General features: G+C 41.6%; 1 protein-coding gene across 1 annotated transcript in view; it reads left to right on the top strand.

Moving 5' to 3' along the window:
* SLC25A20 (solute carrier family 25 member 20) overlaps positions 1–12,745 on the top strand; it is a 30,629-nt gene that overhangs the window by 9,876 nt on the left and 8,008 nt on the right. Inside the window, exons 3-4 of the mRNA XM_059389670.1 lie at positions 969–1,096; positions 4,776–4,866. Coding sequence (XP_059245653.1) covers positions 969–1,096; positions 4,776–4,866 — 219 coding nt within the window. The remainder of the gene's footprint in view (positions 1–968; positions 1,097–4,775; positions 4,867–12,745) is intronic.

Here is a 12,745-nt window from a genome sequence, read left to right as displayed (position 1 = left end):
CTTGGGTTGAACCCTTGGTCTCCTGGGTCCCAAAGCTTCCTCTTCCCTGGTTTACTAACCTTGTTTGTGGGGATATTATCTATTTGTCTATTTATTGGCTATTACATAGTTGATTTTGTCACCAAACTGTATTGAAAAAACTGTATTGAAAACTGAAAATTGATGTGCAGTCGTGCTATTATTTCTAACAATAAAACCCCCATGTCTTAATACTTGGAAAATACAAAAACTTTTTTTGTTGTTTTTTTAAAGATTTTATTTTTTTACTTGACAGAGAGAGAGAGAGATTGATCACATGTAGGCAGAGAGGCTGGCAGAGAGGGGGAAGCAGGATCCCTGCTGAGCAGAGAGCCTGATGTGGGGCTTAATCCCAGGACCCTGGGATCATGACCTGAGCCGAAGGCAGAGGCTTAACCCACTGAACCACCCAGGTGCCCCCTAAACTTCTTAATTACCTGTCATTTTACCCCAAGAAAGTCAGATCACATTGTTTTTTAGCCTGCTTTTTTAGTGGTCTCTAAGTAGACCTAGTAGTCTCTTGTTACAGTGCGATTTAATGGCTGTGATCGTCCATTCATGGAATTCCCATCATTTGTCTTGGTGGTGTCCTCATTGGGAGTTTTTTGGTCTATTCCAAAATCTTGAGAGCATATAATTGCCTGATGTCATTCCATTTTTACATCTCTGAGTATTTTCTTAGAATAAATTTCTCGACAGAGAATTTCCTGGTGAAAGAGTCTGCTGCATATTGCCGGACTGTCTTCCAGGATGAAAGCTGTTTCCAGTTTCTTCAGCAGTGTATAAGAGGACAACTATTTCTGGGGTTTTCTTCTATTTAAAGCTCTCTTTGCTTGGAGAAGAGCTAAAGGAAGGAAGCCACAGGTTAGAAGACACACTACTCCCCCATTTCAGCAGTACGAAGGGTAGTTGTGTCTATAAACAGCTTCTGCTTCTGTGATTCCTTGCAGGGCATCACGGGGCTATATCGGGGCATGGCTGCCCCCATCATCGGGGTCACCCCCATGTTCGCCGTGTGCTTCTTTGGGTTTGGTTTGGGGAAGAAACTGCAACAGAAATGCCCAGAGGATGTGCTTAGGTGAGTACTTCAGGTCAGGAGCACTTGAAGCTGTTCTGCCTGGTGATGTGACATGGGTTAAAGGGAAAAAAAATCTCAGCAGATAGGAAGCAGCTATCCTCTGGGCCCCTAATCCTGGCTCCTGGTTGTTCCACATGAGGGAAGCACTGGAGTGTCTTTTGCCCTGTGAACCAAAAGGAAAAAGAAAACAACCCAAAGCCCTCTCCCCTCCTCCCTACCAGGTTGTCATAATTTCTTCTGTGAAGTAGTGTCACTGACTAGGGATATTAGTAGTATCAACCCCATGGAATCAGGATGTCTGAATGCTACATGTGTAAAATGCCACAAACAGTTCCTGGTCCTGCAGTAAAGACAGTGGCAGCCGTGATTTCCATCACCTGGTTGGGAAAAGGGCAGTTCTCAACTTCTGTTTTACATCATTTTTATATCATGATTATAATTACTTCAAATACTGGTTTCTCTGTTGAGTGCAATAAATTAGTGTATCTTCTTTTCATAAACTTTAAGAAGTTGGATTTGAGTATGAAGAGGCAGATGAGTCAGGATTACAGCCCAGGATTTACAAAGTAGTTAATAAAAATAGGTCAAGTTTTTTTTTTTTTTTTTTAAAGATTTTATTTATTTGACAGACAAGAGATCACAAGCAGGCAGAGGGGGGGGGGGGGGGGGGGGGGGGGGAGCAGGCTCCCTGCTAAGCAGAGAGCCTGTTTCAGGTCTCAATCCCAGGACCCTGGGATTATGACCTGAACCAAAGGCAGAGGCTCTAACCCACTGAGCCACCAGGCACCCCCAAATAGGTCAACTTTTAAAAAATTAAACATTTTTAAACTAAAAAAAAAAAAGATTTTGTTTATTTGAGGGAGAGAGTGAGAGAGAGAGAGAGAGAGCATGAGAAGGGGAAAGGTCACAGGGAGAAACATACTCCCTTACTGAGCTACCCAGGTGCCCCCATTTTTTAACTTTTGATTCAAGTATAGTTGACATATAATATTAGTTTCGGGTATATAACATAGTAATTCAACAGTATTGTACATTATGAAGTGCTCACCCTGGTAAGTACAGTCACCATCTGTCACCATACAAAGTTGTTACAATATTATTGACTATATTATATTCCCTGTGCGATACTTTTCATAAAACCAGCTTCTTGGGGTGCAGGGGAATTCTGAATGGAAGTGTGGATGGCAGGGTGGCTCATCTGAGACTTGCAAGGTGACAACTCCTGGGAGGGGCTGTAGGCAGCACAGGACCCCCAGAGGCTAGCCAGACTTCAGATCCAGGAGCTCAAAGGAGGAAGCCCAGGGTGCTATATGGTTGTTTTCTGTCACTACTTTAGGCCACAGCATGCTGAGTAAGGGTCTAGGACATAGATAGAGATGCTTGTAATGTGAAACTATTTCTGGAGTCCTTGTGATCCTTAAATGTGCCCAGTTTTTATAAACAGCCACGGGTGGCCACAAATGTGGCATGTATGGGGTCCTTTTGAAGCTGTATTTGACTGTTGGCAGTCCAGATATTCCATAGACACATGTCCTCTCTGAGCACTTGGTCTTCCAGCTCATGTGCCAGCTCCTGGATGTACTAGGACCATGCACTAAAACCTACAGTGGGGTCATTGTTAGTACTTTGGCCTATGGCTTATGTTGCCTGTGTGGTCACATCAGTGTGTAGAGAAACACCCTTCCTGCTTGAGCAAAGACTGAGACACTTGGGACCCCACCCTTTTAATCCTTCTATGTTCTAAATTTTGAACTTCAACCCTGCCGTCTTCCCCTCCCTGGAGTGGTATTTAGGGAGAGTGTGAAAATGAGCACTACCAGGCCCATGGAGTGGATGCCCAAGAGGTCCAGATTCACAGATGCCAACCTGGGGTTTGGGTGGGAGGTGGCAGAAAGGGCCAGGTAGTCATAGAGTGTCTACAGAGTACCCTGTGCACACACAGAGACCCCATTCAGAGGGAAGTCCTTAGTCCTTAGTACCTGACCTGGGGTATGGGCATCTTGCAAAGAATACTTGGTCTCATGAGGGGAAGTTCAGTTGCAGAGAGGGCTTCTCTTGAGGATAGTAGTGTGAACTGAGCCTGCGAGGGAGGCCTGCGAGGGAGTCTCTTGACTGTTACACAGTCAACCTGTGTGCTAGACTTGTCTGCCTAAGGTACATGTGTGGGCCCTGCCTGGGGTGAGAATATGGAAAGAACAGAGCCATTGAAACTGATGTCCTGCCTGGAGGGAAGGACCTGCAGTAGCTGTCTCCCTACTCCCATTTGACATCTGCTTTCCAGATATTGGGCTCCTTGTTGGGGGGACCTGTTTGAAGGCTCAGCAGGCAGAGGCTTGGGGTCAGGAGGGGCCTGAGTCTCTGGCGAGTAACTGAAGATTTTCAGCAACATTTTTTTTTTTTTTTAAAGATTTTATTTATTTGTCAGAGAGAGCGAGCGAGAGCGAGCACAGGCAGACAGAGTGGAAGGCAGAGTCAGACGGAGAAGCAGGCTCCCTGCAGAGCAAGGAGCCCGATATGGGACTCGATCCCAGGACGCCGGGATCATGACCCGAGCCGAAGGCAGCTGCTTAACCAACTGAGCCACCCAGGCGTCCCAGCAACATTTTTTTTTAATTGTGGAGGCTCTTTTGAAATACTAATTACGGCTTTGTGCTCCATTGCCTCCTGGCCACTCTTGATTACTGATCCCAGAAAGAAAAGGAGATGGCAGAGTAGCCCAGACAGCTGTGAGCTACAGATGGCTGGAGACTCAGTCTCCTCTGAATACTGGGTGTGGTTCATTCTTTGAGGGTCAGGGTGAGGATCTGGGTGTCTGGCCACTAGGTGACCATTCCCAGCACAGAGGGCCACAGAACCCGTCATGCCTATCTGGGTACCAGCCCTGTTTGGGCCTTTCTCAGCATCTTAGTCCAGTCCTTGCTACTCTCCTGGCAGCCCCTCAGCCTGTGGAGGTTAGCCCCCTACTCGCCCCCCAGCCACGATGCTGTCCTGCTTATGTCTTGGCTTAAAATGTTCTCAGGGCCTTGGTGGTCCAGAGGAAGTGAGATTGGGGGAGAACTGGGGTCAACTGAGACCCAGACCTTGAGTTAGAGGCTTCCCCACACCCTGAATTTTACAAATGGGAAATCAAGGCTCAGTGAAGCCTAAAAAGTTGTGTGTAGTCATGGTGCAGGGCAGGCCCAGAGAGGGAACTGTGTCTCACTATAAAGCTCCTCCCATGGGCGCGACCATCTGAGCTGAGCTGGGGGTGGGGGGTTGGGAGGTTGCGGGGAGGATGGGGGCCTTGCTGACCAAACTCATACTGCTCTTGACACTGAGAAATTTGCCCTGGGAAATTTGACATCAGAATACACCTAGAACTTGGCTTTTGTGCAAAATAGGACTTATTTGTGCTGGGCTTCTGCCTAGTCAAGTGCTTATTTTTTTTTCTTTTTAATTTAAATTCAAGTTAGTTAACAGAGAGTGTAGTGTTGGTTTAAGTAGTAGAAGTTAGTGATTCGTCACTTACTTATAACACCTAGTCCTCATCCCAACAAGTGCCCTCCTTAATGCCCATCACACATTTAGTGAATCCTCTAACCCCGTATTTTTTCTTAGAAAGTCATCTCTTTGCTGGGATTGCCTCTGTCCTGGGTAGTTAGTCACCGGTGTTTGCCGCTGGTTTTTGTTTTCAATACAGCTACCCGCAAATATTTGCAGCTGGGATGTTGTCTGGTGTATTCACCACAGGAATTATGACCCCTGGAGAACGGATCAAGTGCTTGTTACAGGTAAGGGATGGGATCTGGAGTTTGGGGGTTGTCAATTGGGGGGAGGTGGCTAGCTTTTTCCATTCAGTGCGCAATTTTGTGTGGATGTTTATGTCCTTTCACCCTTTATAAAGGCTTCAGATCAGGTGTGCAAAACAGTTTCAAGGTTTTCAGGAACATGGAAGCAATCGTAGTAGAATCGAGAACCAGGACAGTATAACAAACCAACCAAAATGTCACACCTGTGACGTGTCATTCCAGACTTATCCACTCTTATTAACAGCTACTTCAGGAACTCTGAAAGGTAAGTCATGTCTGGTCAGAGGTGGAAGGGAGGCTGCTTCTATCCATTGTATCTTACGTCTCTACAGTTGCCCAAATTCTCAGTGTAGCACTGACCTTGGAGTGCCTGGCCTTTCAGAGGCCAAGGTTATGAACTGGCTGCCTGCCTTACCACACAGGGCTCCTTTTAAAACAAAAAAAAAAGTTACTTCTATTTTCTTCTAATGGTTGAAGTAAATTAACACACCATTCTTGCTAGAAAATTTGGATAATGCAGAGAAGCACAAAGAAAAAAATGTATTTCTCACCCACTGAGGTAACCACTGTTAGGGTTTCTTTGTGAATTCTGATCTTTTTGGTAAACATGTATATTAAGAAATACTAACTTTTGAAATAATATTGGGGTCATGTAATGCATTAGTTTTGTAACGTGCTTTTTTCATTTGATGTATCCTAATTTTTTGTGTGGTTATTTTTCTGAAGCATTGTGTTCTGTGTATTATTTCATTACATGGCTGTCATTTGCCCAATAATCCCTTATCTAGGGGCATGACAAATTATATATGATAGTGAAGATTTTGCTAAATAAGTGTTTGTGTGTGTACCTGATTATTTTCTTAGAGTAAACGTCCAGACTTGAAATTATTATGTTTAAAGGTGTATACTTTTTTAAAAACATTTATTTATTTATTTTAGGGAAAGAGTGAGGGGGAGAGAGAAAGGGGGAGGGAGAGAGAATTCCAGGCAGACTCCATGTTGAGCATGGAGCCTGACATGGGGATCAATCTCATGACCTTGAGATTGTGACCTGAGCCAAAACCAATAGTTGGATGCTTAACTAACTGTGCCACCTGAGCACCCCTAAAGGTGTATACTTAAAAAAAAAAATGTGGGCTGCTGGGTGGCTCAGTGGGTTAAGCCTCTGCCTTTGGCTCAGGTATGATCTCAGGGTCCTGGGATCGAGCCCCCCAAAGGGCTTTGTGCTCAGCAGAGAGCCAGCTTCCCCCTCTCTGCTGCCACTCTGCCTGCTTGTGATCTCTCTCTCTGTCAAATAAATAAAATCTTTTAAAAAAAGTGTGTGTTGGGGCACCTGGGTGGCTCAGTCATTAAGTGTCTGCCTTTGACTCAGGTCACTATCCCAGGGTCCTGGGATCGAGCCCCACGTTGGGCTCCCTGCTCGGTGGAGAGCCTGCTTCTCCCTCTCTCATGCTTCTTCCTTTCTCTCTCCCCCTGCTTGTGTTCCCTCTCTTGCTGTGTCTCTCTCTGTCAAATAAATAAATAAAATCTTAAACAACAACAATAAAAAGTGTGTGTGTGTTTTAAAAGATTTTATTTATTTATTTGTCAGAGAGTGGGCACACACAGGAGGAGCAGCAGGCAGAGGTAGAAGCAGGTTCCCCGCTGAGCAAGGAGCCCCATGTGGGACTCTATCCAGGACCCCAGGATCATGACCTGAGCTGAAGGCAGACACTTAATGGACTGAGCCACTGACGCCTCCCTAAAAAAAAAGTTTTTAATACCGATTACCAAATGATCCCCCTATATCGGCCTGTCACTTTCTATTCCAGTCAATAATAGAAGAGCAACCACTTACCAGCAAACTCTGCGTCATCTAATTTACAATCTCTGCCAGTGAAAAATTGGCATTGTTTTAAATTTTGATGCTTTTAAATGATGGTGAGGTTAATTATTTTGATGAATATTCATTGTTTGTATTTTTCCATTGTGAAGTTCCTCTTTGTGTTCTTTGCTCATTTGCTTTTTGACTTACAAAAGCTTTGTAATTGTTAATTACTTATTATACGTGGCAAGCCTGTTTCATGGTTTACATTTGTCATTTAAGTTTGTGTATTTTTTTTAGCTTTTAACAGTACAAGCTTTATTACAATTTGTATATTTTTTAAATTAAACTTTTTATTTTGAGACAATTTTAGATCTCTGGGCAGTTGGAAAAAATAATACAAAGGAAAAAATCACAATAATACAGAGAGATTGGGGTGCCTGGGTGGCTCAGCTGAGTCCTGGGATTGAGCCCCACATCAGGCTCCCTACTCAGCGGGAAGCCTGCTTCTCCTTCTTCTGCTCCCTGTGCTTCTGTTCCCTCTCTTGCTGTCTCTCTGTCAAATAAATAAATAAAATATTTAAAAAATAATAATAATACAGAGAGATCACATTTACCCTTTACCCAGTTTCCCCACATAGGTAACATCTGGTAAAACTGTGGTACAATATTACAACAATAATATTGATATTTATACAGAAAAGATACAGAACGTTTCCATCATGCCATGACCACATCCACTTCCTTTCTCTCACTCCAGTTCTTCACTACCCCAGCAACCACCAGTCTGTACTCTATTTCTGCCATTTTATAATGTCAAGAATGTTATACAGATAGAATTACACTACAGTAAACTTACCAGGCAAACTTTTTTGGTTGCTTTTTTTTTTTTAAGCTTTTATTTATTTATCTGACAGAGATCACAAGTAGGCAGAGAGGCAGGCAGAGAGAGAGAGGAGGAAGCAGGCTCCCTACTGAGCAGAGAGCCCGATGCGGGGCTCGATCCCAGGACCCTGGGATCATGACCTGAGCCAAAGGCAGAAGCTTAGCCCTCTGAGCCACCCAGGTGCCCCTTTGTTGCTTTTTTTTAACTCAACATAATTTTCTGGAATTTCATTAGATTGTTTCATGTATGAATTGTTCATTTCTCTTTTAATAGTCCACTGAAGGACATCTGGGTTGTTTCCAGCTTTTGACTATTAGGAATAAAGATGGTAAACATTCATGTTCAGAAGTTTTTCTTTTCTTTTCTGTTTAAGATTTTATTTCTTTGAGAGGGAGAGAATGAGAGAGAGAGAGAGAGCACAAGATGGGGAAGGTCAGAGGGAGAAGCAGACTCCCTCCTGAGCAGGGAGCCCAATGCAAGACTTGCTCCTGAGACTCCAGGATCATGACCTGAGCCTAAGGCAGTTGTTTAACCAACTGAGCCACTCAGGAGCCCCCCAGAAGTTTTTCTAAGAAAATAAGTTTCATTTCTCTGGGATAAATGCCCAAGAGTACAAATTGTTGAGTCATATGGTAGCTGCATGTTTAGTTTTTAAAGGAACTGCCAAACTGTTGCTTAGTTTTTTATGTTTTATAGTCCTGCCAGCAATGAATGAGTGGTCCAGTTTCTCTGCATCCTTGCCAACATTTAGTGCTGTCACTATATTTAACTTTAGCCATCCTGATAGGTGTGTAGTAATATCTCATTTTAATTTGTACTTACCTAACAGCTGAAGATGTTGAACATCTTTTCAATGCTTATTTGCTGTGTATCCTCTTAGGTGAAGTGTCTGTTCATGTTTTTGTCCGTTTTCTAATTGAATTTTTTTTATTATTGCATTTTGAGAGAGTCCTTTATTCTAGATACTAGTGGTTTGACATATACATGATTTGCAAATATTTTCTCCCAGTTTATAGTTTGTCTTTTCATCCTCTTAACAGAGTCTCTTTCTCTCTCTCTCTTTTTTAAAGATTTTATTTATTTGACAGAGAGAGATCACAAGCAGGCAGAGAGGCAGGCAGAGAAAGAGGGGGAAGCAGGCTCCCCACTGAGCAGAGAGCCCAATGTGGGGCTTGATCCCAGGACCCTGAGATCATGACTTGAACCGAAGGAGGCTTCAACCTTCGGCTTTAACCCACTTTAGCCCGCTTTACCCACTGAGCCACCCAGATGCCCCAACAGAGTCTCTTTTTAAAAAGATTTTATTCATTTATTTGAGAGAGAGAACGAGAGTGAGAGAGAGAGCGTGCATGTGCCTGAGCAAGGGGAGGGGTAGAGGGAGAAGGAGAGAGAATCCCAAGCAGACTCTGCACTGAGTGTGGAGCCCCGTGTGGGGCTGGATCCTAAGATCCCAAGATCATGACCTGAGCTGAAGTCAGGTGCCCCCAAATTAAAATTGTTTGCTCAAAATACTCTCTTAAGGGGCATCTGGGTGGCTCAGCTGGTTAGGCGCCCAATTCTTGGTTTTGGCTCAGGTTGTGATTGTGAGGTGGTGACATCGAGCCCTGTGCAGCCCTGCCCATTGTTGGACTCTGTGCTCAGTGGGAATTCTGCTTGAGATTCTCTCCCTCTCCCTTTTCCCCTCCCCAATTCATGCTCTTTCTCTCCCTCAAATAAATAAATAACATTTTTTTAAAAAAAGATTCTACTTATTTATTTGACAGAGAGAGGAGAGACACAGCGTGAGAGGAAACACAAGGTGGGAGGTGGGAGAGGGAGAAACAGCATCCTGGGATCATGACGAGAGCCAAAGGCAGACACTTAATGACTGAGCCACCCAGGTACCCCTCAAATAATAAATCTTTTTTTTTTTTTTAAGATTTTATTTATTTATTTGACAGAGAGAGAGATCACAAATAGGCAGAGAGACAGAGAGAGAGATGAGGAGAAGCAGGCTCCCTGCTGAGCAGAGAGCCCTATGCGGGACTCGATCCCAAGCCTCTGGGATCATGACCTGAGCCGAAGGTAGAGGCTTAACCCACTGAGCCACCCAGGTGCCCCTCAAATAATAAATCTTAAAAAAAAATCAATTGGGCATATTTGTGTGCATACTCTTTTGTTCTGTATTTTCTTTCATTGATTTATGCATTTATCCCTCCACTAATACTATAGGCTTAATACAGGCATATACTAAGTCTTAAAATTCAGTAATCTGATCCCTCCAACTTTATTCTTTAAAAAAACAAAACAAACTTGTTCTAGCTATTCTATTTCCTTTGTGTTTTCATATAAACTTTAGGATAATCTAGAAAATTAAGGGGCATCTGGGTGGCTCATTCGGTTAAGTGTTTGCCTTCAACTTGGGTCATGGTCCCTCCTGGGATTGAGTTCCATGTGGGGCTCCCAGGCAGGGAGTCTGCTTCTCCCTCTGCCTCTCCCTCCTGGCTTGTGCTAGCTCACTCACTCTCTCTCTCTTTCAAATAAATAAAATCTTTTTAAAAATTATTTATTTATTTATTTGACAGAGAGAGGTCACAAGTAGGCAGAGAGGCAGACAGAGAGAGAGGGGAAGCAGGCTCCCACTGAGCAGAGAGCCCGATGTGGGGCATGATCCCAGGACCCTGGAACCATGACCTGAGCTGAAGGCAGAGGCTTTAACCCACTGAGCCACCCATGCGCCCCTCAAATAAATAAAATCTTAAAAAAAAAAAAAAAAGAAAATTGGGAAAAATCTTGCTAAGATTTATGTTAAATTTTTAGGCCATTTTGGATGGAATTGACTCTTATTACTATGAGTCTTCCAATCCATGGACATAGTATATCTTTCCATTTATTTAGAACTTTAAATTTCTTTTATCAGCACTATGTAATTTTCAGCATATAAGTCCTGTACGTGTTTTCTTATATTAGTGCCTAAGTCTTCTTTCTTTTTTGACTTTGAAAAATTGCACTGTGAATGGTACTGTAATTATAATTTTGTTATCTAATGTTCATAGCTAGTTTATAGAAATACAGTTGATTTTTGTATGTTAATCTTATGTCCTGTGACCTTCCTGAATCCCTTGTTAGTTCTAGGGTTTTTGTGTGTGTGTGTGTGTGTGTTGTTTTTAATAGAATCAGTGAGATTTATTTTTTTTTTAAGATTTTATTTATTTATTTGACAGACAGAGATCACAAGTAGGCAGAGAGGCAGGCAGAGATAGAAGGGGAAGCAGGCTCCCCGCTGAGCAGAGAGCCGGAGGTGGAGCTCTCAGTGAGATTTCTTATGTATAGAGTCATGTCATTTGCAAATAGGGAGTTTTATTTCCTCATTCCTGATCTGTTTAACCTTTATTTCCTTATTTCACTGGCTAGAACTTGCAGAACTGTGTTGAATAAGAATGACAAGAATGGACATTTTTGCCTTGTCCCCACTATTACAGAGAAGTATTTACTATTTCATTATTAAATATGTTAGATGTACTTTTTTTTAAATGCTCTTTATCAAGTTGAGAAATTTACCTTCTGTTACTCTTTTTTTCTGAGAATTTTATCATGAATGGATATTGACTTGTCAGATACTTTTCTGCATTGATTGATGTAATCACAAAGTGGTTTTTCTTTAACCTGTTAACTTTGCATTATTGGAACCAACCCACCAACTTGAACATGTTGTATGATCTTTTTGTATATTGCTGAATTCAATTTACTTATGTTTTGTTAAATATTTTTACAACTATAGTCATGAAAGATTATTAGTCTGTCATTTTTTTCTATATTATTTTATCTGCTTTTGGTTTCAGGATGATACTATTTTCTTAAAATTAATTAGGAAGTGTTTCCCCTTCTGTTTTTGGAGGGAGATTGTATAGAACTGGTGTTAATTCTTTAAACATTTGATAGAATTTTATAATGAAACCATCTAGGCTTAGGGATTTGGGGAGGAGTCTTAAAATTATGAATCCAATTTTCTTAATAGTTACAGGGCTATTCAAATTCCTTACTTCATGTTGGGCAAATTGTGATAGTTTATGTTTTTGTTTTTTCATCTATGTTGTCAAATTTGTCTGTGTAGAGTTGTTAGTAGTATTCCCTTATTATCCTTTTGAAGTCTACATGGTCTCTGGTGATATCTTCTGTTTTATTCCTGGTATGGTAATTTGTGATTTTCTCTTTCTTTTTTGTCAGCTTCATTAGAGGTTTGTTAATGTTTTTGATTCTTTCAAGAAAACAACTCTTTGTTTTATTGATTTCTTCAACTCTTTTTCTGTTTTCTATTACACTGGTTTCTGCTCATATCTTTATAATTTCCTTCCTTTTGCTTGTTTTAGGTTTAGTTTGCTTTTCTTTTTGAAGGGCTTTTTAGGTGAGAGCTTAGATGATTGATTTGAGTCTTTTCCTCTTTTCTAATGTATGCAGTCAGTGTTAATGGCTTTCCTCTTAGCAGTGCTTTAGTTGTGTCTCACAAACACACATAGAGATAGATAGATAGATTCTTATCTATCTATCTATCTATCTATCTATCTATCTATCTCTGTGTGTGTATTTTTAAAAATTTATTTACTTATTTAAGTAATCTCTGTACCCAGTGTAGGAGTCAGATTCACAACCCTGAGATCAGCAGTTGCATGCTTTCCCATCTGAGCCAGCCAGGCACTTCTAACTTGCATATTAATTGCCTATCAGTTCAGTGTGTTTTCTAATTTCCTTTGAGACTTCCTTTTTGAATTATTTAGAAGAGTATTGTTTAATTTCCAAGTGTTGGAGATTATTGATTTCTAGTTTAAGCCCATTGTGATCAGAAGATATAACTCTGTATTATTTAAAATCTTTTAAAGTTCTTGAAGCTTGTTTTATGCCTGTGATCTATCCAGTCTGTTCCATGGTCACTTGATTTTTAATGTATGTGCATCAGAAGTGAGCACTTCATGGACACTTGGAAGGAATGTGTATTCTGCTCTCATTTGGTGGAGGGTTCTGTAAATGTCTGTTAGATCCTGTTGGTTGATGGTATTGAGTTCTTCTCTATCTTTGCTGGTTTTCAGTCTTTTTGTTTTACCAGTTTGTTGACAGAGGGAGTTGAAATCTCCAAGTATAATTGCTGGTTTGTCTGTTTCTCCTTTTTTTTTTTTTTTTTTTTTTTTTTTTTTTTT

Source organism: Mustela nigripes, chromosome 2 (assembly GCF_022355385.1).
Source record: "Mustela nigripes isolate SB6536 chromosome 2, MUSNIG.SB6536, whole genome shotgun sequence".
Taxonomy (NCBI): Eukaryota; Metazoa; Chordata; class Mammalia; order Carnivora; family Mustelidae; genus Mustela; species Mustela nigripes.
This window is presented reverse-complemented; position numbering and strand designations above follow the sequence as displayed.